Below are 27974 nucleotides of genomic sequence, written 5' to 3'. Positions count from 1 at the left end.
ATCAGTCATACTGTTTATTGTCTTCAAATTGATGTGAGAGTACAATGTATGTATGGTTATACAAAGCATGGACATACAAATCCTTTAGTGTTCACAGTGGCAGACGCCCAGGCACAAGTCAGGTTGAGATAGGTCCCTAAACAGGGGAATTATGAGACTATAAAAGTGCTAATTCGGTCTTTGATTTTAAGATACATTTATTGGTAAATTGCACCTTCCGCTTTTAACCCAACTCCTCCAAAAGGAAGCTGAAAATACACATGCATGTTTTGGAGTGGTGCAGGGGTCTGCCACACTGGGCACCCAGGGAGCAGTTGTTGTGGGGGAGGGGGTTAAGTGCCTTGCTCAAGGGCAAAATGGCATGCAATGGCATCTAGGATTTGATTCCAGCAACTGGCAACCCTCTGGTTTCCTGGCTCACCTCTATAACCCGGTTACCTGCTACCCAGAACTGAATTCAAACCTTTAATTACCTTTTTATACTTTTGGAATTAAAAAAAGACCAGTAACCCATCAATCCCAGAAATAAACATTGTCAAGGAATACCATACTATTGTACGAGAAGTGGGGCCTGAGAACAAGATTGGTTGAAAACGTACATCTGTGCTGTAGCTAGTAGTGGTGTGTGTAATATGATGAAAGACAAGTACTGTTTGGGCAAATATGAAAACAACTTTAGACTTCTCAACCAAACCAGCACTGTCCCATTGAGGAAAAACCCTGTTAATGATCGAATTATAAAACCTATCTTTCACAATAAGAATATGTATACATCATTTGTATTGTAATTAACTACAACGTAGGTTTATAGGTGAGTTTACCTGAAATGTCAAGTCATCTGTAAATATTTAAAAGGCTACAATAAATTACTAAAATCATCTTTCAAACACGCATTATATAAAACAGACGCTCCGCCTCGTCTTGAGAATCATTTGAGAGCATAGGCCTCACCAACATCCCTGAATAAAACACGTTTAGCTAAACACGTTTCATCGATCTTAATGAATTTCCTCGAAGGAGCTACTTTAAATCCAGAAACGGGGTGTTTCTTCAGCACAGAAAAACAGCTCCTGTCTGTACTGTGGAACTGAAATGTAACAGGCATCAAGTCAGTCAGTCAACGACCACAAAGCACACAGAGAATCCTCCATCATATCCAAGTCCAACAGCACCTCTGGGGCCCTCTAGTGGCCAGTCTGTGTCAGTACACCACATTACCTGTGTGGCCATTGTCAGAAGGAATAGACTAAATGAGACCCCTGGGACGTCCCAACTCTGATGTCACCCTATTGAAGTTGAAACGTTAAGGTAGGGGTTAAGGTTAGGGTAGGGGTTAAGGTATGGACGTCCCAAGGATCTCGGATTGCACTAGCAATCGTCAGAACAGCAGCCTCTGCTCCAACAATAAACTATCCAGCAGACATTTCAGCTGCTCCTCTCCCAGTTTGATCTTGTCGTCCAGCTTGCGCTGCTCGATGATGAGGGCTGACTTCATCTTGACAAAGTGCTGGTAGTCTGCCAGGCTCTCGTGGCTGAGGTGAGCAGCCATGATGCTGTAAACCAGGCGCTCCCGCCGGTCAAGGTTCTCCTTGAGCTCTTTGGCGTCTTCGTGTTGTCTGATCAACAGCTTCCTCTTCTCTGACAGGGTGCGCTGAGAGAGGGAGGGCAGACAGAGTGGGCAGATCAGTAGGAGGGATACTAAAAAAAATGCAGGCAAGCAACTTCCTGATTAACTTACAATACACACATCAATTAATGTTGAACATGAATATTGTAAGTTGGTAAATGCAAACATCCCTTTAGCCTGGTGTGTACTATAGCTCTGAGCTAATGGGGATGAGTGTTAACCATCTAATCCTGCCTCACAAGCAGCGTGGGGAGTGAGTAGTGTCTTGCCTTAACCTCCACCCTAAACCCTACCTTCTCTTCCGGTGTGGTGTCTTCCTCCAGACTGTTGAGAGCGTTCTCCACCCTGGCCAGTCGGCCAGACAGGGAGAGCAGCAGACTGACCACCTTGTCCAGATCTCCAACAAACATCCTGAACTTGTCCAGCTCGTTGGGCTTGCAGACCCTCTGCACCACGGCCTCCACCTCGTCCCCCAGAGAGTTGTTATCGTGGAGGTCCTCCTGAAGGTTCTCCCTGGCCTCGCGCAGCACCTGCAGCTTCTTACCCAGGCTGTCAATCAGCTCTTGCTGTGGGGGGAAAGACAGGGTCGGACGAGGAGATGACATTCAAGAGAGCCATTTCACATACTGGATAGTACTTGAAGCCCTATCAGACCTGCCAACCCTGTCCAACTTAGAGTACCAGAAAATTGGAGATTTGACTTGTGCGCATAGCACAGGCCAAATTGCCTCTTCAACCTCAAGAGGCTGAAGAAATTTGGCTTGTCACCAAAAGCACTCACAAACTTCTACAGATGCACAATCGAGAGCATCCTGTCGGGCTGTATCACCGCCTGGTACGGCAACTGCTCCACCCACAACCGTAAGGCTCTCCAGAGGGTAGTGAGGTCTGCACAACGCATCACCGGGAGAAAACTACCTGCCCCCCCAGGACACCTACACCACCAGATGTCACAGGAAGGCCATAAAGATCATCAAGGACAACAACCACCTGAGCCACTGCCTGTTTACCCCGCTATCATCCAGAAGGCGAGGTCAGTACAGGTGCATCAAAGCGGGGAAAAACAGCTTCTATCTCAAGGCCATCAGACTGTTAAACAGCCACCACTAACATTGAGTGGCTGCTGCTAACATACTGACTCAACTCCAGCCACTTTAATAATGGAAATTGATGTAAAAATGTATCACTAGCCACTTAAACCATGCCACTTAATATAATATAATGTTTACATACCCTACATTACTCATCTCATATGTATATGTATATACTGTACTCTATATCATCTACTGCATCTTAATGTAATACATGTATCACTAGCTACTTTAAACTATGCCACTTTATGTTTATATACCCTACATTACTCATCTCATATGTATGTACTCTACTCGATACCATCTACTGCATCTTGCCTATGTCATTCTATACCGTCACTCATTCATATATCTTTATGTACATATTCTTATTCATTCCTTTACACTTGTGTGTATATGGTAGTAGTTGTGGAATTGTTAGGTTAGATTACTCGTTGGTTATTACTGCATTGTCGGAACTAGAAGCACAAGCATTTCGCTACACTCGCATTAACATCTGCTAACCATGTGTATGTGACAAATAAAATATTATTTAGTGCCAAGATGTTTATATTTATTTTGATTATACTTTTGTAATGCTCTTCGTGACGTGGATCATAATTACAGTCTATCAGGTAGCGTGATCCTCGTCATGTTACGTGGAAAATACAACTTATGGGACGCAGAATTAAATGTAATTCACACTCGCACAAATGTGACCAGTTATTTGTCGTATTTGCATTTCATTCCTTTCACTAGTAAATGCGAGTGAACTGCTGACACTTTAGAGCCCACTGAATATCCATCTTATGTTCGCTAACGTTAGCGTGAACCAATTAGTGTTCACCTTCCCACAACACACGGAGTCGAAAAGGGATTTGTCCATGTGTTTACGTACAGCTGACAGTCTTCAAACTCAGCATCACAACAAACAGGAGGGGCAGACACCGGGTAGCTACGTCCAATAATGATGTATTCGTCTCCATGTCTGTTGACACAAACTCTGTACATGTCTGTGTGTTGCAGCTCGAGGATCGGGATGTTAGATTTACTCAGTGGATTTATTTTTATTCAAATGTATAAAATCAGGCCCTATTCATTTCTGCATACTTTTAACTTGGATCTCATACCCGTGTACATGGACAGGTAATTGCATAGTTGGTAAGCAAAATGCGTGCATGTTGGCAGGTCTGCACTATTCCCAAATCCTGGTCCTGGAGAACTGCAGAACAGCAGGTTGTCGTCTTGGCTCAGCATTCAACTAATCAAAGTGACGAAGATCAGTTGAATCGGGTATTACGACGATATCTGCAGTCCTGTGACTCTCCAGGAGCTGGATTGATGATCAGTGATTGATATGGTATGAAACAGTCAGTATTAATAATATATTTTATTGTCACATACACCAGACAGCTGCAGTGAAATGTGTGGTTTTAGAGCAGGGCTCTTCAATCTTGTTCCTGGACAGCTACTGTCCTGTAGGTTCTCACTCCAACCTTAATCTAGCAGACCTGATTCAATAATTAGCTGGTTTATTAGATGAAATCAGGTTAGTTACAACTGGGGTTGGAGCAAAACCCTACCGGAGGATAGCTCTCCAGGAACTGGGTTGGAGAAACCGGTTTTACAGGGTCAGTTTACTACGCTGTGTCTCTGTACCTTCTTGCTGGCCAGGTCGATGTCCAGTTCGTCCTCGGAGTCTTCCTCCAGCTCCTCCTCCTGCATGTCCTTCATCTTGTTGAGCAGCTCAGCCTTGGGGGCAGATGTACTGTAGTAGGTGGAGCTGGTCACCAGGGCCCCTGTGGCAGCAGACATGCCCCCCTCCTCTCTCCTGGAAGGGATGGAGACAGACAGAAAGCAGAGGGTTATTTAACCAATAAGTCCCAAGGATGTATGATATATGGCCAATATACCACGCCTAAGGGCTGTTCTTAAGCACAACATGAAGCGGAGTCCCTGGATACAGCCCTTAGCCGTGGTGTATTGGCCATATACTCCAGAGACCCTCTCCGGGATAGCATCATCGGGGTCCTGGGTCTGGCTGTATCCTGTCGGGCACAAAACTCAACTCCCTCTTGTTACCTTAACCGCCAACAATAAAATGGGAGTCCTTTCTTCTTCTTCTTCTTCTTCTTCTTCTCCCTCCCTCCCTCCCTTCCTTCCTTCCTTCCTTCCTTCCTTCCTTCCTTCCTGTGTGCTGCCCTTCTGGTAGCTGTATGGGCCTCGCACAGCTGGTGAGCAATCCGCCCTTGATTACCCACCAGCTCACAATCAGCCCCAATTAGTCCTGGCCGGAGAGCCCGTCGAGACCTGGCACGTCCAGCAGATGGAGCCATCGCCTCGTGATGTATACTCCATCTGTTACCAGGCCTCGACGAGTCTCCCCCTGGTGGCTGACCTGCTGTACGCCACACTACCCAGTATATATATATATATATATATATATCTCTGGTTATTAGTACTGTATATTCCCTATGTAGTGCAATACTACTGAGAAGAAAGTAGGCAATAGGATGTCATGTGAAATGCAGGAGGTGACAGCTCCTGGGAGGTGACAGCTCAGTATCGACGGGGCCAGAGCAACTCCTACAGTTCTAGAGAGGTCGGTTCAAATCGTAGGTAAAATAGAAGGTTTGTGCCCCTCTTCCATTGTATTCAGTTGTAGTCTGTGGTTTAATATAGCGCCAACAGGGGGCATCTGTGTAAAGTGTTTAGAACTGAAATACATGTTTTTGTCACGTATACATTTCTCTCTACTCATCCTCTCAATGGAGAGAAATATAAAACACAACACCATAATGTGTTGTTTTTTTTAAACTCATGAACAAACACCTCTGAAGTGGGAGAGGAAGTCAGTCTGATAAAACGCAATTACAACAAAAATACACAGCACCATGTGTGATTATCTAGATGATGGTATGACTACCAGTAAATGCTCAGTTAATTTGTTCATGAATGTTATAATTCTGCACTGCCAGATCCCATTCCCAGTCAGCTCACCTGTCATCCATGCCCCTGGGCGGCAAACACTGTTTGGGGGAGACTTTCCTCCTCTGGTGCCCCCCATCCAAGATCTGCTCCCCCTGGGGGAAGATCCCCCCCATCAGATCCATGGTGGTCTTCATCTTACTCTGGTCCAAGATGTCCACCAGGGACTTATCCTTGTCCATGATGTCTCTGGCCAGCTCCTCTCTCTTCACATCTTCCTCCGAATTACTCTTCTGAGGCTGCTGGGGACCCATGACGGCGGTACCGGAGGGACCGTTGGTCTGAGACCGCCCAGGGGACAGGGCCTCTTCTGGGGCTACAGTGAGGGTTGGGTCCCTGGGGGGACTCTGGGGCCCATTGCGTGTGTAGGGGGTGTAGGCACGGAACAGGGAGTAGGGCTGCGGCTCAGGGGAGGGCAGGCTGGTCGGTAAGGACGGGGGAAAGTCGGGCCCCTCTGAAACTCCAGGGGCCCCATTTCTCTCGCTGTGCAGCAGGTACTGGCGGCTCTCCCTCTCTGTGGTGCTCTCAGCATGGACGATCTTCACAGGGACCTTCTTCCCTACACTGCTCATCTCCATCACAGCGTTGGTCCGGTTCTCTGGCCTGTAGAGACAACAGTAACTAGTCTTAACTTACAGTTATTCAAAGTATTATGAGAAAAATGAGTGATAGATGTTGTCATTTAAAAATGACATAAATGATTGTTATGAACACAATCTTTAACCTTTAGTCTCCTTTCCAGCTCAGTTTACTGAAACAGAAATAGGATTTTATGTCAGGAGCCAGGAGTGAGTGACATCTACCACATCTAAGCTTACAGTCCATGTTACTGACTGACAGTGGACAGGTTGAGTCAACGGTAGTTAAAGGGACGGAACGGCGCCGTCGACTGAAAGGTCATGCAGTCAATCATATGACCAAATAAGATGACAGCCTTCTGTCGCCAGGCTTAATGTCCTGGCTACTGTAGCAAGAATACTGTGTGTGCCCCAATGCTGAGCAGCTGAAACCAAATCATTGGGAAATGGATCATAGGAAAACTCTAAACCATTCTGCATTCTGGTCTGTGGCACATCATACCATGTAATTCCAAACAATCTACCATAGCCTCCTCTATCATAGCCTCCTCTACTACGACAAAGACATGAGACTTCAAATCGCGCTGCCTCGCGCTACAGAGTCAGGAGAGAGGTTCGTGCAACTAGGGGCCGTTCTGGCTCGGACAAGGCTTACTTACTGTAATTAAAGCAACACAGGACAGGGCAACAATCCCCAGTTTGTTGCGTAAGGCTGTACAGTAGTTTGAGCGGGAGCTGAGGAGACGGGCATAAGAACGCCAGTTAAGCTGCTTAGCACTTACCTGCTCTGGGCTTCATCCTGCACAGACACAAAGACAGGGGGCTGGTCCGTCAACCTCTGTGGAGCAAACTGAGGAGAGGGAGAACTAGTCCCACCTGAGGAGGGAACCGTCAGACTGGCAGGCTGGTAGGAGAATAAAGGAGAGTGGGAAGAGGAGGGTGGCGGCTCTAGCGTTGAATCAGCTGCTCCCTCCTCCGTGCCCAGTCCAGCGGTTCTCCCAGGGGAGGGAGAGGGGAGCTGGGTGGAGCCCAAGGAGCAGGCTTGGTTTGGGGCAGGATCCAGCTCTGTGCCATGGGAGGAGCAGCTGCTGCTGGATGATGGTTCAGCCTGATGGGTGCAAGGGCCAGGCAGGAATTCCTGGGAAGACAGTCCGTAGGTGGAGGATGTGGCTGAGGGGGTTTCCAGGCCTAGGAGAGGCCACTGTGGCATGATGATGAGGCCTGTATTCTGGGGCTTGGGAGCCGCCGTTGGAGGTGGTAGTGGTTGCTCAGACACAGAGCTGTGGGTGTGGTTGGAAGGGTACGCGGGGAGGTTGTGGCCGGGGTCCGCAGAGTCACATTTGTATCTGTGGTCAGAGGGGTGAGGGAGAGGGAGGGGGGCGGGGGTGGCCACGTCTCTGCTGCTGTGTGGCTCTGTGTCGGTCAGTCTTGGAATAGACGGTTGTGGAGGCTGTGGGAAGTGGTGGAGCTGGGCTGGCTGCTCTTGGCTCTCGCTCGGCCCTCTGGCAAACAGAACAGGAGAGGCGAATATAAGACAACATACTCACACTAAGCACATATTCAACTGAAATGAGGAGCAGAGGCCTTTCTGAATTGATTTATTCACAAATTCAGCACTTACTGTACAATAAAATAAAAGATCAACTAATCTCTGTAATAACACCCAGGGAGCAGCGAGTGTGTTTACAACCTGAGACCGGAGCTGAATGTGATAGCCTGAAACAGGATTGGTTTACACTTTTACCTGCAGCTTTACCTGGGCAGGGAAGTTCCCCTCCCAAACCCTGATCACCTGATAACTACACCTGGGCTGAACTGGCATGCTCCCCACTCTCCCTAACTCAAACTGATATTGTTATTATACTGTAGCACACACTCATGTACATGTGAGTGTATGTTACTGCACCGTCAACAGATAACGATCACCTTGAAATGTGTTCCAACAAAAGGTGGATAGGTTGTAACTGATCTGAGATCAGAAACTAGAGTAGAGAAGAGAATCATGTGGAATGCTCACCTGGTGGTGTAACTGCCTCCTTGCTGGTCCTGTCTATGGTCCAGAATTTCAACAGTCTCTCTCCATGGCACAGGGATCTTCTGAAAGAAAATGAAGAATACACTGAATTGCCATAATATAACCTTCTGCTAAAACAGCACTCTGGCCAGCTGGTTTAATGTTTAGACGATACCACGTGGACTTTTATATCTTTAAACAAACTCATGCATGTCTGTGCTGACGCAAAAAGGAAGTCATGCAGATCACTTCACTACCGCTACACTAAGAATCACTCGATGGAAACGCTCACCTGTGTGTAGAAGTCTTGTGAGGGAGACGATCTGGACCTCTCATGGACACAGACAGGCGTCTCTTCTGTTCCCTGGTCCAGGATGTCGTCAGCAGAGTGGTACCTCCCCTGGGTCTTTGTGTCTGAAGCCTTCCTCTGCATGTTCCAGGTGACCTGGTACTCAGTGAAGGTCCCCAGCCTCTGCTGCTCCAGTAGGGCCTGTCTGCCTGCGGGGCTGAGGGGGTCTGGGTGTTTCTCCTGAGTTTCTCCTGAGTGGGCTCTCCCTCTGGCCTTGCCCTCTCCGTGCTCCAAAGTGCTGGAGGTGGTGCTGGTGCTCTGCTGGCTTGACTTGTGGATGGTTGAGATGGGTCTGCAGAAGGCAGGTTTAGCAGCCATTTCAAAGATCTTCCGTCGGTCTACAATCGGCCGTGCTGTTCCAACGGGATGTTCTCCCTCACCCTCCACTCCCAGCTTGTTGATCTTGTCTGGCTCGGAGAACGAGTGGACCCTCTTGTTCAGAGGGAAACGCTTGCGGCCGCCAATGCGGGAGACTATGTGTGAGTTGGGTTTGGTTAACGGAGCCTCCGACCCTGACCCGGGAGGTTCTAGGTCTCTCCTCCTAAAGGACGTGGCCTGGAGGACCCTAGCCTGAGCCTCCTTGAGGTGGTCCTTGTAGGAGGAGGAAAAGGAGCCGTCGGAGGAGGTGGACTTCCACCCCCCCGGGTCTGCCTCCTCCTCTGGCTCCTCCGTCTCGCTGGGGCAGGTCAGGGTGGCAGCGCTCCGGCTTTTCTGCAGCTGGGCCCTCTTTAGCTGGATCTCGTTGCGGAGGGTGGTGGCGTATCGGTCGCTGCGTCTCGCCAGTTTGCCCGTTGCAGTGTTGTTTGTTAAAGCCTCCTGTATGGCGTGGTTGGTGTCTCCCCCGCCGTTGGATGGTGGTGGTGGTGCCGTAGCAGAGTGAATCTTCTCCACCAGGATCCTACTCTCCTGGGCCAGAGAATGAAGCATTGGGCTCCTACTCTCCTGGGCTAGAGAATGAAGCATTGGGCTCCTACTCTCCTGGGCTAGAGAATGAAGCATTGGGCTCCTACTCTCCTGGGCTAGAGAATGAAGCATTGGGCTCCTACTCTCCTGGGCTAGAGAATGAAGTATTGGGCTCCTACTCTCCTGGGCTAGAGAATTAAGCATTGGGCTCCTACTCTCCTGGGCTAGAGAATGAAGCATTGGGCTCCTACTCTCCTGGGCTAGGCTTCTACTCCCCTGAGCCAGACTGTGGAGCATGGGTGTCTTTTGAGAAGAGATCTTATTGTTCTCCTGAGAGACCCAAGGGTCTTCTCTCAGTGGTGCCGCCTTGTGGTCCTTGGGCGGACTGGGAGAGTAAGAGCTTCTAAGCTGGGCCTCTGTAGGTCTCTGGCCCTCACTCCTCCTCTCCCTCTCCTCAGTGGTAGGTTTACCAGATGAGGAATTGGAGGCTGTGTGTTCGTAAAGCAGAACGTTGGCCGCTTTGACATTTCCGTTCCGCTCCTTGCTGTTGGCGTAAGGCGGCTGAGGATGATACTTGACCTTGCTGGTCTTGTGGGAGGAACTTGTGGAGCCCCTGTCGTTTGAGCCCTTAGCTAGCTCCATGTCAGCCATCCAGACCTCTGATTTGCTCTGTCTACCACGAGTCTCTGGCTGGCCTGGCTGCTTGGTTGTGATGCAGTAGTACCTGATGTGTCCTCCGCCGTCATAGTTCTGGTCGATGGTCGAGGTGGACAGGGACGTGGTGGTGGACCTCACGTGGTTCCTACTGTTACTCCGGTTGGTAGGGAGCTCCTGGAGGCTGTGGTAGTAGCTACCAACGCTCTGCGGCTTCGGTGGATGTGGGGTGGATCTGGTCTGCAGGTAGAAAGTGCTTTCGTCGCTATACTGCCGCTGGTGGTTGGGCAGGCAAGTGAAGGGAGACTGACTCTGTCTCACGTCCTGGCTAGACAGCGAGAACAGTTTGTTTGGGTTGCTGAGCTGGTTGTAGTCAGGTGCACCTGCAGCTATGTTTGGGTGGAGGAAGTCTTTCCTGTGAGGTGGAGGGTTGTAACTGCACCTGGGGTCTGGCCCATTCTCATTGTGAGAGATACGGTTGCCCCGGGCTCTGTAGCTGCTGTTCTCTGGGGCCTGTGGTGGAGCTCCAGGCCCCTCTGTGTAGGCAGGGTACACCTTGGTGGCAGCAAAGCTGTCATTGCGCAGGGGAGGAGGAGGAGGAGAGGGGGGGGCTGCTACCTTCCTCCTCTCTGGGACGTGCCACACAGGGCCTATGTGCGATCTGCCAGAGCCTGAGCTGGAGTAGCGGGAGCCAGGCTGCTCCTCTGGGACTGTCCTGGGGCTCTCTGAGCCTCTGTCCCCCTGGGGCAGCTGGAGGTTCCGGCTGTGGCGCTGCTCACCCTGCCTTCCGACCTCACTGGTCTGAGTCTGGACCCCCTTATAGAACACGCTGCCCTCAGTCGCCTCAGTGTTGGTGAGGGCCAGAGCAGGCTCCGGGGGAGGGCTGGTAGAGGACAGGCAGCTGAAGGGTGATTCGCTCTTCCCACCAGACACTCCACCCCCAGAGAGAGGCTCAGCGCTGCGGTGGTACCTGCTGGGGGAGAGGCATCCTGGTGGGTAGGGGTGTGAGGGACGCTCTACTCTCTCCATATTCCCCACGGAGCTGAACTGGCTAGATAACTGGCGTAGATTCGAGTCGTGGTCCCCGCAGCTGGAAAGGTCTTTTGTGGATGCACTAGAATTCAATACAAGGAATTGTGTTAATAATCTGGTTAGCAGTAGCTAAGTTAGATATCTATTAGGTATTATTAACCATTTATTATGCCTTTATTCAGTGTTTTCTTGTTCTTTGATAACTGACCTACTTGTATATTTTGTATACAATGAGTGGAGATGAGAACCCCATGAGAATAATGGCTGCCCCTACCTCTGAGGAGATGGAGTAACCATAAACTCTCTGAATGTAGCGCAGACACATTCTCTAGGAACTGTGACGACCCTAACGGGCAGTGCCTGAGTAACATTGACACTAGGAGAAGGAGGTCATAGATTCTTCCAGCAGCTCACCTGACTTCATGTTTGACCTGCCACACAGGTGAAGGCTCGTTGTGACTCTCTGTGGGTTCGGGGTGGTCTTCTGTGAACTTGGAGGAGTGCCATGAATGGGGCCGGGAGACTGGTTCATTCCTCCTACAGAGAGAAGGTTAAGGAAAGCATGTTATTGAAATGCAACTCATTAAAAATAGAAGGTAAAAGAAAAAACAATTCTTTCTCATTTCAGTCTCACCCCTTGAAGCGGTTCTTCCTGATATGCATGTTGGAGAGAGGTAACAAAAAGATCTGATTCAGCAAAAAAATAAAAAATAAATGTAAAATACACTACAAAAAAACGAATCTGATGTGGATTTAAAAAAAAATATGTTTTACATCCATTGTGTAGAACCAAAATGAACCAAAAACCAAAATAATGAAATATAGACCTAGACAGATACAAAGTGAAGCGTCCACTGAACAAATCTGACACATGCACAAGGACCACAGACGACTACAGTACTATACGCCACGTAATGTTGGAAGCAGGATGCAATGTTGTCCATGTCACCCAGAGTGGGATTGGGTTCAAACATTGAAAGTCACAAGGGATCACTGAAGAATCGGTTTGGGATAGCTAGTGTACTGGAGGAGGTTGCTAATTCCACAATACCTCATAGAGCTTCGTAATATCTTGGTGAGAAAGTTCCTGGCCACACGTTTGTCAGTTTCTGATTCTGATGGCGTGGTGGTATGTGAGACAATATCCACCATTTTCATTTTCCTGGGCATGCAGCAGAAAAACACATCAAATGTTGTAAAAATTCCAGGTCACTATCATTTTAGTCATTCAGCAGACGCTCTCATTCAGAGCAGCTTACAATAGTGAGCACATACATTTTCATACTGGCCTACCAATTGAGCTACAAAGGACAGAAGATCCTCAGTATACTGTCAGCGACTGACCAACGAGAACAGTGCACCCCCTTCTGGCCAATAAGAGATTTATACTTTATATTCATTGTATGGTATGTAACACGGGTGACAGACCTTCATAATCAGTAGTTCATTAGGTCAAATCTAAGAGGTTCGATGAATCAGTCCTCAAATCCAAGAGGAAACCACCATTGCAGTAGCAATCTATGAGAAATATATGTTATTTAGAAGAACACAGACAGAATAGAAATGACCTTTAACATGGTCTGTCTGGGGGGTCACCTCACTGCCATATGGCTGTACGACGACAGACAGAGAGAGATCCCTAGAGTGTAAACAGCATGGTGGGGGCTTAGCCTTTTGAATCAGTTAGAAAGATGAGATCAGTGGTTTCCCACTATGTCCAAGCTGGCGTCTGTTCAACACAAACCTGGGTTCAAATATTATTTGAAATATTTCAAATACATTTAGTGTTTGCTTCAGCCTGCCTGGAGTGCTGGGTGGGTGGGATTTGCACTTTTACAGCTATTCCATTGGTTCCATTGCGCCGGGAATGCTCAGTCAAGCCCAGATAATGAATGTGAAATGATATTAAATAGTATTTGAACCCAGGTATGGTCAAACAGGGCATTTTCCGTCCCTTTTCTTCCCCCTGACAAACACCCAGTTGGCACAACCAGAATGTACTAGACAAGACAAACACATTGTGGACTACAGATACTGTATAAGCATAAGGCTAAGAACCACCCACTCAAATCCTTAACCTCTCTGACCTACGATACAAGACTCCTACATTCCATCATGGGGCCAAAGGAATGTGAAGATCCATTTTGATTGGCAGTCAGCCCCACAGGAGCTCAGGCTGAAGTGGGACATCAACATTGGCAATCTTCCAAAAGTTCAGGCACTTGGCTCATGGAGTCAAGCTAATTTATGGGAGGGAGGCTGAGGGCAACCTGAAAAGCTCTCCTCCTCAATAAGAAGCATAAAGACAGAGAGCGTCCCACACACTAAGACAGACCACGTAGGCACGCACGCACGCACATCGACACACACCCCCTCCCTTCCTCCTCCAGTCAGTCAGTGGTCCTGAGAGTGGTATGCTGCCCTAACAGACCCCTACAGAGCTTACAATAGAAATGCAAATGGATTTCTAGTCAGGAGTCTTTATTGTCAGGGTTACAGCTGAACTGCCACAGCTACCCAGAGAGGGGGGGGGGGGGGGGGGGGGGGGGGTGGAGACGTTGGGGCTAGTTTCAGAAAATCCTCCTCCGGTTTCAGTGAAAACCACATTCGAAAACAAACAGTAGTGAAACTGACCCAATTGGGTGTGAATATCTAGGCTATGCGGGCAGCACGTGTGAAAGGTGTAACCTAAACTGTAGGCTTAGATAAAAAACGGAATAAATCAAAAGGAAAGCTTTGTAAATACACATGGAGGGAATTAGCATTTCAAACTAAAAGAAGAGATTTATTGAAACTAAAATGTTAAGTTGCTCGGCATGGAGTTGACACAGCATTGAGAGAGGGAAGTTCAATGAGCTTAATAAGAAGAAATCAAAGAAAACTTACCAAAGAATTATCAATCTTGCTGTGGCATTTCAGATGCACTCTTTTGTTGTCAAGTTCTCTTTCAGCAAATAACAACGTCTCAGAGAGCACTGATAAAGCAGGCTGAAAATGACTGCTCCGCTCCTCAGAGCCTTTCTACGCCGTGAATTCCTTTGAGACACTTCAATGATTGACAAGGCACTTCTACAGACACAAGGCACCTGGTCAGATTTTACAGCTTCTTTGGCAAAGGAGCTATCTGTGCAAAGGAATTCTCCACATCCATAACTTCTGCTGCATCAGTCCAATCACAGAGCTCTCAAACACAGAGATTGAGAGCTCTTCTACCCTGCTCTTCACACACACACTGACCGACACTTCATCTTGGTGTGGCTCCAACAAGTGTGTGTCATCCCAGTGTTGTTGTCAATGGGATATTTCCTAGGGGATTGTGGGGATTTACCTCGGGAGGGGAGGGGCCAGGGTTATTGTCATGCCCAGTGTCCTTGCTGTAGATCAGTCTATGGGGCTTTCTCATTGGCTCACGGCCCATTAACCACTGGAGTGGAGTTGAAAAAGTAAGATTGCTTGCATGGTCAGTCAGCACACACACACTCGATATCAGTCACGCACGGAATCCTGGCATGAGACAATCAACAGGGTTTCACCTAATTGCAGTTCGCTTGGATATGTAGATACGTTTTAAACAGTTCCCATTCCAGAGGAATCTGTAAAGCCGATTTGAAGAAGGCATTACAAAAACAGGTCATTGGCAACCAACCATTGCGCACCACACAGTTGGCGTTGGGATGTGCGCTTTATCGTAGTGACGAGACAGAGATCTCCACTTAATTAACAGAGTCATAGGTCAGCTGAGAATGGAGAGAAGAACAAAGAAAAACAACTGATCGTACTCTCTCTTGTTAGTGAACACCGCAATGGCCCTGATGGCCGAAAGACAAGGCCAAGATAACTAAACTACTTGACTTCTCTTTCCGAATGATATCAGTCATGGTGGAAAACAAGCAACTTGATACAGACGTCGAGCGGAGATGATTTAGTCCTGCAGTCAAAGAACAAGCGTCATTGACAGGTACTCCACCATTACATTCCAGAATGGCGAGGGGTTGCCAGTTGATGCATGTAAACCAAACACTGCAAGTCCCTAGACACAAATCGATCCCCGTTTAAAATAACAGCAAACATTTCTAAGAGAAGAGCTATTTTACGACTGGTTCAGATAACCAGTGAAGAACCAGAGACTCTAAAAAAAGGACGTAGAACTGTTGAATCACCACCTCGCTGGACAGAAGAACCAAACCCAAACAGAATCCGGCAATGTGCCCTGCTATGCCCAGGTCCACTGAGCCCCGCTGCCTGGCGCCTGCTTTTTAAAAATGGGGGCTGAATGAAACAAGCAACACAATAGAAAAAAAGTGCCTGCATAATCACTGCTGGGCTTATCGGCTAACGGCTGGATACAGAGAGGAGACCTCGGCATCAGGCTCCACACCCACGTTACATGCCGTTCTGTTCCTACAGGGTTCAGATACCAGCCTGTAAAATAGTGGCTATAGCATGTGGCATAGGGACGACGGTCAGTCCTCTTTACCCTCATTCTATAAAAGACATCTGGAACAACAAAACTGATGGCCTAATAAGTCCTAACCCAGATCTGATAAAGTCACCCCCAAATATGTCAAGTGTCTGTCTCAGAGTAAATGCTTACTCTAGAGTAGAACAGTTTGTCTTTGTGTGGGAGTGGAGGTAGAGGGGAGGGGAGGCCCTCACTGTCACGTTAATGGTTCAGTGTTAATCCAGGGCTTTGCCTGAGGATGGGAGACTTCCTGCCTGACAAGAGTAAACACTATAGGATCTTCCTCTCCCTCCTCGCATGTTTAGGTTGACTATACAATACCCCCTGAAGGACCATTTAACCACACAGCCCAATTTAATTAAAAGTTGAGGAAAAGTTGAAAAGATTTTTTCATTTTGGCTGTCAGCAACCCCGTTTTCAAATCTGATCACGGAAGAAGACAAAACTAGGTGTGACATAGCCAGAATAAAACAATACAGACAATTATCATTGTGCAGCAAGATACACCACCAAAAATGACTATTTTTGAAACACTAAGAGTCCTAAAATATTATCTTTACAGCAGATAAAGGTTCAGTGCCCTCCTTGTCTTGTGAGTCTCACTTCTAGATAACTCTTTACCACTAAAGTGAATAACAGAAAAGCATACCTGAAATGATGTCTTCAGTGAATTCCTACCCTCAATCCAGGCATATCAAGGGAGATACAATAGCAACCACCCCCAGAGCCTGGCTGTCCTCATTTGACTACACTGCCTTCCCAAAGCAGAGCTAATGAAAACAATGAGCTCTAGTGAGACAACCTATCCCAACTAGCAATGTCAACTCACCTAGGCAACATGGAACATTCCACTTTCCAAACCAAGCGGGGGGAAGCTAAATCTACAACACATTAAAAAAAAATTTAAAAGGAGAGTTAATACAGTAAAAGACGATCTATCCAGATACTCCAAACTATGGAGTCTACACCAGAAATAAAGCATATTATTTTACACCGGTTCGTATAGGATTTGCATAAGATTTTTACATTGTTTACTACTTTGCCCTCTCTCTAAACTGAGTGAGTCCATGCCTGTGGCTTTACAAGTTGTAATAGGATTCAGGCATTAAGACTCCGGAGCCAGTCAGGAGGGACCTTGTATGATGTTATGAGGCATGAGTTTATACTACATTACTGTAAACATATTTAATTGGATTCAGATTATATTTTTTTCTAATTTTTATGCAAGTCTATGCCTCAAGTGTGGCCTACTATACTACAACACACGAACAGAAAAAACATGTTTATAAGAACACAAAAACCCCAGAGAGAAATTCGACAACATAGAAAAAAAACATTCAGATTTTCATAGAGCACTGGGAGTTTTTCATAGAGCACTGGGAGTTACGTGAATTCACTAGGCTTATATTACATAGAAAAAAGCAACTTTGTCCACTAGATGGCATGTTGTTGTGCCTCATCTACTGATCCCATATTTTCTGCAGTTGTTTGTTCTGGTTGGCAGCAGGGAGTGTGGAAGACCAGAGCCCGGAGAGATGAAATCACATTAACAGCGGAATACAACACAGAGGTGTGAACGTCTGATTGAGGAAATTCAATACTGGATGCCTAAATAAAAATCAGGGTTGATCCATCATTGGCCCCCATTCAAATCCACAGGGGGGTTCACAAAGAATTCACCTAAGAATACTCTGCATGCCTTCTAGACCAGCATATGGTCATTAGCTAGTTACTGGTGGTGCCAAAGCGCAGCGGGTTGGCAGTTTGGCCATGGTCTATTCACACACACAGTGGTCTTTTCACACACAGGGGCCCTGTCTGTTGAGTGGTGACAGTCCCCTACCACCACCAGCTGTCTCGGTTGATCTACATCAGGGACAGTCAACGACACAGCCACAGCCAGGCAGCTAGACCAGCCAGCCAGGAACCTGGAATTCAGACAAAGCCCCTGGGACAGAGCGCTGGTTGGCCCTGGCTCCCCAAACAATGGCCCTAACTGGCCCTCTTTGTGTGATTGACAGGGTGCACTCACATGGAAAATGGTTCCCCTTTTGTTCTGTGGTCCCGTCTCTAATGGTGTCATAGGCTAGCTAGTGTATCACACACGTTTGTGGTCGACTGATAAACTAGAGGACAGCCTCAAATGACGCTATGGTGCTTGAGATGTGCGCAAGTAACATCATTGATTTACTAAACTGAGGTTTTACTTTCAATTGCCAAGTCATTTCAGAAAACCTTGGCATTGAAAGGGTAACATTCCTGAGTGATGAATGAGTCATAATGAGGAAGGGTTTGACCTGTAGTGGGGCAGTCGGAGCTGAAAGTCAATGATCAAGGGTCTGTCAATGGGATTTAAAAGTGTAAGAAGCATACGGGAAACAGAACCAATGGGTGTCTCTGGACAGAGTGATGTCTGATGATGACAGAGAGTCGAGGTAAAGTGGGCTAAAGGTCCCCCATGTTTCGAAACTTGGCATATATCTCGCTCTCTCTGCCCCTACCCTCGCCCCTACTCCCCAGATCCTCCTCTGTGCCATTTAAGAGTCATTATCTAACCTGAAATAACAACCATGACACAGAGAGAGAGAGAAGTCTGGACAATGGGTCCATTGTCTTCCTCAGCCAATGAGAAGGGAGGCCCAGTCAGTCTCTAAAGGACATGCAGCCCCCCTGCCTAAGTCATGACATGGGCAGTATATTTCTGCTGTGTGCAACCTAGTTGCCTTCCAAATGACACCCTATTCCCTATTTAGTGCACTACTTTTGACCAGAGCCCTATAGGCCCTCGTGAAAAGTATTGCACTATAGAATAGGTTGCCATTTGGGATACAGCCCCAGACAGCCAGCCAGAGGAGCATGAGAAAAACCACAACACTGGGGCCGTAAAAGTCTGGCTTTTCTAGTGTAAATATACACTCCAAGGCACTAGATAGTGTTGCATGGTGTATTGAAAGTTCTGTACTTTTTCAATATTAGAACATGAAAAATGGTTTGGTACTAGAATTTGTTATTTTCGGTACTTCTGTCAAATATCAGCGCAGCCAAACCAAACGAGAATGTGCTAGCATACACCCTTAAAAGACTAGAAAAAAAGCGACAATAGTACTGTTTCTCCATTTTGAGACGGCAGAAATGTGTCATTCATTTGATTGGGGGGAGGGGGGGGGGGGGTCCAAAGAGAGCTTAGTCGTGCAATTTTACAACTATTTTTCTGTGAAATAATTTGCATGAAAACGAGTCATCTCTCTTTGTTGTTATTCAAAGACTTTATTGAAGAATCCCTACAGTTGACCAATCGCCAACGAAGGGGCGTAGACTTCAGCTCTGAACTTGCCTCCAGAAAAAATGTTGTGACCCGAACGGCCTTTAAAAAAAATAAGAAGAAGAAGAACTTGCCGAAGTCCAAAATATCACAAAATGTCATCATAATACATGCACAAACTCCACCGAACGGTTTCGGCTGTGAAGCATGCGGACGCCTTTATAACGCGAGCCCACCGTGTCTGCTCTATAGCCTGCATTGGGAGTCTGGGCTGTTAGCTCATGTTAGCTCCCCACTCATGATGCATAGAAGTTAACACACTTAAATTATGTGACCCGGCATGTTGAAACGGTTAATTACTGATTCACAAAACAATCTCCATACCGGCTACAACACTTTACAATGCAAGAAGAAACCAGTAGCTCCCAGCTTTGACGGATAACTAGCCTTTCTAGCTTACAGCTGAAGCTAACGTCAATTCACTGCTCTCTGGTACTTTGAGGAACCATAATGCAAAATATGCCGATTTCAAAGCAGATTGCCACCAAATTTAAATGTTTGTGGCATGTGTGTGTGTGAGAGAGAGAGAATAGGGCTCTGATGGCCGCCCCCACTCTTGCCTAATGAATGACGTCATTACTGGTTAAAGAGACTTTTAAAGAGCACTTTAATAAAATAAGTCACTTCTATGCAAATGTTGTTCATCAGCACAATAAATGGAAGGGAAACAGATTATCATCCGTAAACCCGATGAAATCAGCCATAACAAGCTAAATCTGGATTTGCCCAGTTTATCAAGAGATTTACCATTCAAATAAGTCGTTATGTTGTCAGACAAAGTCAAATTGATTGTAATTATTGTATCATTTATTAATTAATGCATACATGGCCGTCTCTGAAAAATTGACATACATCAAGTGCCATTCTGTGACTTTGGCTAAAATGCGGTATTGTTTTGGAATTGTTCTGATATAGAGTATCATGATAGTATAGAGTAGGGTTGTGCCGAGTAGTCGGACAAAATGAGTATCGTAACAGATATGGGAAATGTTCCTGATACAATTATGATCCCAGTATTTTTTGTTATTATCCGTGATTTAAATATATATATATTTGGGTGGCAGCACGCATCTTTCAATTAAGTGCAAGGTGCTCTGTGGTCTAAATAACTCAACTGGCTAGTTTGCCTGTCTGTGAAGTAGAGGTCGACCGATTAATCGGAATGCCCGATTAATTGGTATTAATTAGTATTTTTGGACACCAATTTGGCCTTTATTTATCTTTATTTAACTAGGCAAGTCAGTTAAGAACATTCTTATTTTCAATGACGGCCTAGGAACGGTGGGTTAACTGCCTTGTTCAGGGGCAGAACGACAGATTTTTACCTTTTTACCTTACTTTAACCTCGTTTTTGCAACCTTCCGGTTACTAGTCCAACGCTCTAACCACCTGCCTTACATTGCACTCCATGAGGAGCCTGTGTGGCAGGCTGACTACCTGTTACGCGAGGGCAGCAAGAAGCCAAGGTAAGTTGCTAGCTAGCATTAAACTTATAAAAAACAATCAATCTTCACATAATCACGAGTTAAACTAGTAATATCAACCATGTGTAGTTATCTAGTGTGTCCTGCGTTGCATATAATCGATGCGGTGTCTGTTCATTTCTCATCGAATCACAGCCTACTTCGCCAAATGGGTGATGATTTAGCACGGTCGTTGCACCAAACCTAACCATAAACATCAATGCCTTTCTTAAAATCAATACACAAGTATATATTTTTTTAAACCTGCATATTTAGTTAATATTGCCTGCTAACATGAATTTCTTATAATTAGAGAAATTGTGTCACTTCTCTTGCGTTTCGTGCAAGCAGTCAGGGTATATGCAGCAGTTTGGGCTGCCTGACTTGTTGCGAACTGTGTGAAGTCCATTTATTCCTAACAAAGACCGTTATTAATTTGACAGAATTGTACATAATTATGACATAACATTGAAGGTTGTCCAAAGTACCAGCAATATTTAGACTTAGGGATGCCACCCGTTAGATAAAATATGGAACGGTTCCGTTTTTCACTGAAAGAATAAACGTTTTGTTTTCGAAATGATAGTTTCCGGATTCGACCATATTAATGACCAAAGGCTCGTATTTCTGTGTGTTATTATGTTATAATTAAGTCTATGATAGAACAGTCTCACTGAGCGATGGTAGGCAGCAGCAGGCTCGTAAGCATTCATTCAAACAGCACTTTCGTGCGTTTGCCAGCAGCTCTTCACAATGCTTCAAGCATTGAGCTGTTTATGACTTCAAGCCTATCAACTCCCGAGATTAGGCTGGTGTAACCGATGTGAAATGGCTAGCTAGTTAGCGGGGTGCGCGCTAATAGCGTTTCAATCTGTGACTTCACTCGCTCTGAGACTTGGAGTAGTTGTTCCCCTTGCAAAGTGTGGAGCAATGGGTGACGATGCTTCGAGGGTGGCTGTTGACGATGTGTTCCTGGTTCGAGCCCAGGTAGGTGTGAGGAGAGGGACGGAAGCTATACTGTTACACTGGCAATACTAAAGTGCCTATAAGAACATCCAGTTGTCAAAGGTATATGAAATACAAATGGAAATAGTCCTATAATTCCCATAATAACTACAACCTAAAACTTCTTACCTGGGAATATTGAAGACTCATGTTAAAAGGAACCACCAGCTTTCATATGTTCTGAGCAAGGAACTTAAATGTTAGCTTTTTTACATGACACATATTGCACTTTTACTTTCTTCTCCAACACTTTGTTTTTGCATTATTTAAACCAAATTGAACATGTTTCATTATTTATTTGAGGCTAAATTGATTTTATTGATGTATTATATTAAGTTAAAATAAGTGTTCATTCAGTATTGTTGTAATTGTCATTATTACAAATAAATAACATTTAAATTAAAATTCATTAATTAATTAATTGTATTATTTATTTATTTAAAAAAAAAATATATATATATATACAGTGCCTTGCGAAAGTATTCGGCCCCCATGAACTTTGCGACCTTTTGCCACATTTCAGGCTTCAAACATAAAGATATAAAACTGTATTTTTTTGTGAAGAATCAACAACAAGTGGGACACAATCATGAAGTGGAACGACATTTATTGGATATTTCAAACATTTTTAACAAATCAAAAACTGAAAAATTGGGCGTGCAAAATTATTCAGCCCCTTTACTTTCAGTGCAGCAAACTCTCTCCAGACGTTCAGTGAGGATCTCTGAATGATCCAATGTTGACCTAAATGACTAATGATGATAAATACAATCCACCTGTGTGTAATCAAGTCTCCGTATAAATGCACCTGCACTGTGATAGTCTCAGAGGTCCGTCAAAAGCGCAGAGAGCATCATGAAGAACAAGGAACACACCAGGCAGGTCCACGATACTGTTGTGAAGAAGTTTAAAGCCGGATTTGGATACAAAAAGATTTCCCAAGCTTTAAACATCCCAAGGAGCACTGTGCAAGCGATAATATTGAAATGGAAGGAGTATCAGACCACTGCAAATCTACCAAGACCTGGCCGTCCCTCTAAACTTTCAGCTCATACAAGGAGAAGACTGATCAGAGATGCAGCCAAGAGGCCCATGATCACTCTGGATGAACTGCAGAGATCTACAGCTGAGGTGGGAGACTCTGTCCATAGGACAACAATCAGTCATATATTGCACAAATCTGGCCTTTATGGAAGAGTGGCAAGAAGAAAGCCATTTCTTAAAGATATCCATAAAAAGTGTAGTTTAAAGTTTGCCACAAGCCACCTGGGAGACACACCAAACATGTGGAAGAAGGTGCTCTGGTCAGATGAAACCAAAATGGAACTTTTTGGCAACAATGCAAAACGTTATGTTTGGCGTATAAGCAACACAGCTGAACACACCATCCCCACTGTCAAACATGGTGGAGGCAGCATCATGGTTTGGGCCTGCTTTTCTTCAGCAGGGACAGGGAAGATGGTTAAAATTGATGGGAAGATGGATGGAGCCAAATACAGGACCATTCTGGAAGAAAACCTGATGGAGTCTGCAAAAGACCTGAGACTGGGACGGAGATTTGTCTTCCAACAAGACAATGATCCAAAACATAAAGCAAAATCTACAATGGAATGGTTCAAAAATAAACATATCCAGGTGTTAGAATGGCCAAGTCAAAGTCCAGACCTGAATCCAATCGAGAATCTGTGGAAAGAACTGAAAACTGCTGTTCACAAATGCTCTCCATCCAACCTCACTGAACTCGAGCTGTTTTGCAAGGAGGAATGGGAAAAAATTTCAGTCTCTCGATGTGCAAAACTGATAGAGACATACCCCAAGCGACTTACAGCTGTAATCGCAGCAAAAGGTGGCGCTACAAAGTATTAACTTAAGGGGGCTGAATAATTTTACACGCCCAATTTTTCAGTTTTTGATTTGTTAAAAAAGTTTGAAATATCCAATAAATGTCATTCCACTTCATGATTGTGTCCCACTTGTTGTTGATTCTTCACAAAAAAATACAGTTTTATATCTTTATGTTTGAAGCCTGAAATGTGGCAAAAGGTCGCAAAGTTCAAGGGGGCCGAATACTTTCGCAAGGCACTGTATATAAATTTTATATACATTTTTATTTTAAATCGGCCGATTAATCGGTATCGGCTTTTTTTTGGTCCTCCAATAATCTGTATCGGCGTTGAAAAATCATATTCGTACTTTGATCCTGTTGCTCTGATTGGATAGAGTGAATCTATATTTCTCCATTCACTCGCTCCACTTCATAATTTCATCTGATCACTTCTCCTCGCATGTTCCGGTCTGATCATTTAGATTGCTGCTGCCTCCTGTTTGCCTGCTACTATGATGAATCAGATGGTCGAGGACGTTTGCTAGCCAGCAAGCTATCAATGTGCATAATATCTAACAAGCGGCCGAGGGTAGAGAAAAAAGATTAACTGCCAATGCGCATTCTCTGACTGAGTGACAGCAAACTTTTCTGCCTGTTGCAAGTTGAGGAAACAGACACACTTGATTGGTCTATAAACGTCCAGGGAGATAAGTAGATGTCAAAATACCTAGGCATATTAAAACACTTCTGTTTTTGCAGATTAACTGTCAATTTACAGATACGATAAGGAATATGAGTATGGCCAGGTTGGCACACCACTAGTATCAAGTATTGTGATACTAAGCCTGGTATGGAAGTCAACATTCTGGTGACAACACTACTAGATGTACACTCTCACAGGCCTAGACACCTCCACCCATCCTCCCACAGCTTTAAACCGTGTATCTGCTTTTCCTTCTTCACATGTCACCCATCGGTGGTTGTTTAACAGCGTTTGGAGATCAGACAATACATTTTACACTTAAGTCATTTAGCAGATGTTCTTATCCAGAGCGACTTACAGTAAGTAGTGAGGGCATACATTTTCATATTTTGTGTGTACTTGTCCCCCATGGGAATTGAACCCACAACCCTGGCGTTGCAAGTGCCAAGCTCTACCAACTGAGCCACAATGAGATTACACACATCACATCCCACCCCGTGCTCTAAGCCTCCCATTCGCTATTGAGCAGTCTAGTCGTAAATGAACGAAGGAGATATTTGCTGGCATTGACACTTTCACACCTAACAGAGAATGTGTGAGAATGTGTTTTATGAACACGCCACGAAGTTCAGAGCATTCCTTCCTCTATAGGGCGGTCTTCAATGTTCTCTACATTGGCTTTCTCTCACTGTTGTGTGAAGAAGTTAGTTTGCTCACATCATTTAAAAGGCATGTACTGCATCCCTTCCCTGTTGGGTAGATATCATAGATATCTGTAAAAAATGTACCTTCACACTTCTTTACTAAGCCTAGTAAATATCACAGATGAAAGAGTGTAAAAAAAGAAAAAGAAAAGTGAAGTTCGTACCTAGTCCTAGTTTAACCATAACAAGCTGTGGCCCTGCCCTCCGTGGTTTAGTAACGATCAGTTAGCATTCCACTCTTCCAGCTCAAACTAAGGTACACTGTACTTTACGACCAAGCAATATTCTATAAATGACATGTGTCTAGTATAATGACAGTCCTGTCTCTGCATGTCAGTGGTTAGAGTTGCACCAATATACAGTCCCTGAGGCCATAAACATTGTCTTCACAAATACAGTACTAGTCAAAAGTTGGTTTGGGCTTAGTGGGACTATCGTTTGTTTTTCAACAGGACAATGACCCAAAACACACCTCCAGGCTGAGTACGGGCTATTTGACTAATGATGGAGTGCTGCATCAGATGACCTGGCCTCTACAATCACCTGATCTCAACACAATTGAGATGGTTTGGGATGAGTTGGACCACAGAGTGAAGGAAAAGCAGCCAACAAGGAACTCCTTCAAGACTGTTTGAAAAACATTCCAGGTGAAGCTGGTTGAGAGAATGCCAAGAGTGTGCCAAGCTGTCATCAAGGCAAAGGGTGGCTACTTTGAAGAATCTAAAATATATTGATTTGTTTAACACTTTTTTGGTTACTAAATTATTCCATATGTGTCATTTCATAGTTGAGATGTCTTCACTATTATTCTACAATGTAGAAAATAGTAAAAATAAAGGAAACCCCTGGAATGAGTAGGTGTGTTTAACCTTTTGACTGGTACTGTACATAAAATATTCCCACCTGTTAACAATCCCCAACAAAGGGCAATGTGTGACTGTAGCACCAATTACAACTGCAGCCTCGTTGCTTTACGTTTCATCCCAGCAGGTCAAAGTGGGTGAACTGATACACCTCCAGCTGGATCTGAAATTCCCTTTCTGAATGCACCGACTACATTACACAGGACTCCTCGTTTCCAAGATAGTGTCTTTGTGGGTTAAGGTTAGCTTGTTTGACACTTTGCAGACACTTGAGTCCAGAGTGAAAGTCATTTGTACAAAAAAAACATTCTTCCTGATATGCCCAACTCTTGTGTGCTGCATTTGGTATTGTGTGCCAGTTTTGGATAAAACAATATATTAATGTAGATCCAGCCGTAAGTTTAATGTATACCATTTTAAACACAGGGCACTTCTTCTCAGCACAATGGGAGAGATGGTACGCAACAATCACTCTACGATAGTACCCATTGAGACATCCTGTATTCTTATTCAATGTCTGTCATATTCAATTCAATAGAAATGTATTGTGCCTGGGTGTAAGGGCAATTTAGTTGCAGCTCATAGCCCACCTTCTGACGACCAGGGCGAGGGTCTTGTGGGAGCTTTTGACCAGACAGATGGCCTCCTGTCTGGATCCACTGATGGGAACTGTGTTGATGTTGACGATCTCATCTCCCACCTGCAGGCTGACGGTCGCCGCCTTGCTGCCCTCCTCCACCTGAATCACGCAACAGGAATGTTTAATTAAAGGTGTTAATAAGTAGTTTATACATCATTAATAAAACAGCTATAACTTACTGGGGCAAATTGAGATTTTGGGACTGTTAACATTTCTCAAGTGAAGAGTATAAGAAAACAATTGCACACAGATAGTGTTGGCAGGGGAAAAGGGGCCCAGTCAAGGGATGCTGTCTGATAGTTATGTGGATAAAATAACATGTTACAGACTTAATGTCTCATTAGTGAAGTATATTTTAATAACAGTTCACTTTCCATAGTTCATCAGTTTAGAAGAATATCACATTCCATCCACAGACTGTGTTGACAGGACCCTCTCTTCAACCCTGCCATACTGGCATTGAGTCAACTTCATTAAAAATGGTTCTATCATATCCACCCTTCCAAATCCCCTCTCTCCAGCCCAGTCTCAACGTTCAGAGGGGGACTAGCCTACTACTGACAAGCAAATGGAGCAAGTCACAAAGTTATACGAGATGTATGCTTTTGTAAATTATATCAATCTAACATTAACAGGATGGATTGTTATTTTGTGTAGCTTCTGAAAGTGATGAAGAGCTGGAGAACACAAGCAATATAGCGTAAACCCAATCCTTGTAAGAGTTGGTGGTCAGTGACCATGGATCAGATCAGAGTCCATTGTGTCCATCCTGCACTGGAAGCATTATACTGTGGCAACCTGAGAGCACTGATTTAAAAAAAAATGGAACCATAAGCAACTTGAGAACGGTTGGAGCAGACTTGTTGCACATTCCATCACTTATTCTCTACACATACAGGAGTACAGGAGAGGGGAATGGAAACAGAATGGAGAATAGAAATGGAAATGGATGGAAACAAATTGTTTCCTCATTCTGTTGGAGAGCACCATTGACTGAGCAAATCCTGGTCAGCCACTGCCAAACACACATTATCTTCACTTCTGTATTCCTAAATGGTTCCTGGTACTGCTGTGATGAGCATGGAAGACAGACAGCAACCCCCCCCCCCCCCCCCCTCAGGGAAGAAGTTTAAAGGTGAAAATATGCAACATATCAAATGCATAAAGGTGTGGGGACAGCCCTAAAAATTTCTGGACTGAGAAAACATGGGAGTGTTGGATGAAACACACACAGTTAACCAATCAGGAAACTACAGTGATGTTCCAGTGTTTAATCGCCACACAGCCTTATTTCCATATCAGGGGAAACAGGAAAGGTGAAACCCATCTGTGACAGTGGAGAAATAATTACATTTAAAATTAGTTTTATTTGCATGATTGATCTATGGTACTTGTTATTGTTGTTTATTTGCACATCGGTTGTTAACTAGTGTGGCTAAAGTTAAGTCAATAAGGGTTCTCTGTATTTATCGTTCTTCATCATAGATAGATAGATAGATAGATAGATAGATAGATAGATAGATAGATAGATAGATACCTTGGTTATGAGCAGTGGTTCTCGGTGCTCCCGACCCCCTCTCAGAGTGAACCCCCAAGGTGCCCCACCAAATAGCAGGACATCCACAAATCTATATTCAACATCAACCTGAATCCCGTCCCCGACACCCGTGAATCTGTCCGCGTCTAGGAAGGCTTTGACTTCTCTGGCTGACATCCTTAACTCGCTTCTGTAGTCGACGACGTCCATGGTGTTGAAGAGGGATGGGAACTCT

At 45.1% G+C, this 27974-nt stretch overlaps 1 protein-coding gene across 3 annotated transcripts; it reads right to left on the bottom strand.

The window, feature by feature from the left end:
• Nucleotides 1-27949, bottom strand: LOC139413045 (protein Shroom2-like). Of its 3 annotated transcripts, none has more exons than XM_071160055.1 (10): nt 27740-27949; nt 26153-26301; nt 11630-11752; nt 8570-11297; nt 8281-8360; nt 7046-7765; nt 5698-6288; nt 4357-4528; nt 1921-2193; nt 1-1651 (listed from the first exon to the last, which is right to left on the bottom strand). In XM_071160055.1, exons 1-10 carry the CDS (start codon nt 27947-27949, stop codon nt 1379-1381), a joined length of 5319 nt encoding a protein of 1772 aa, XP_071016156.1. In that variant the 3' UTR covers nt 1-1378. The 3 variants fall into 3 exon arrangements, with proteins under 3 accessions (XP_071016156.1, XP_071016159.1, XP_071016157.1); XM_071160058.1 differs by lacking the exons at nt 26153-26301; nt 27740-27949 and adding exons at nt 11850-11902; nt 16327-16381; XM_071160056.1 differs by lacking the exons at nt 26153-26301; nt 27740-27949 and adding exons at nt 11850-11867; nt 12267-12367.
• Nucleotides 27950-27974: the final 25 nt, after the last annotated feature.

Source organism: Oncorhynchus clarkii, chromosome 7, assembly GCF_045791955.1.
Source record: "Oncorhynchus clarkii lewisi isolate Uvic-CL-2024 chromosome 7, UVic_Ocla_1.0, whole genome shotgun sequence".
Classification (NCBI taxonomy): domain Eukaryota; kingdom Metazoa; phylum Chordata; class Actinopteri; order Salmoniformes; family Salmonidae; genus Oncorhynchus; species Oncorhynchus clarkii.
Note: the sequence above shows the minus strand (reverse complement) of the source record. Positions and strands in the feature narration are given on the sequence as shown.

Coding starts and splice junctions, on each gene's coding strand:
- LOC139413045 (XM_071160055.1), bottom strand. CDS start 27,949: ATGGACGTCGTCGACTACAGAAGCGAGTTAAGGATGTCAGCCAGAGAA. Junction 8,361..8,569: donor CACAAGACTTCTACACACAG/GTGAGCGTTTCC, acceptor ATTTTCTTTCAG/AAGATCCCTGTGCCATGGAG. Junction 1,652..1,920: donor ACACCACACCGGAAGAGAAG/GTAGGGTTTAGG, acceptor TCCCTCTCTCAG/CGCACCCTGTCAGAGAAGAG.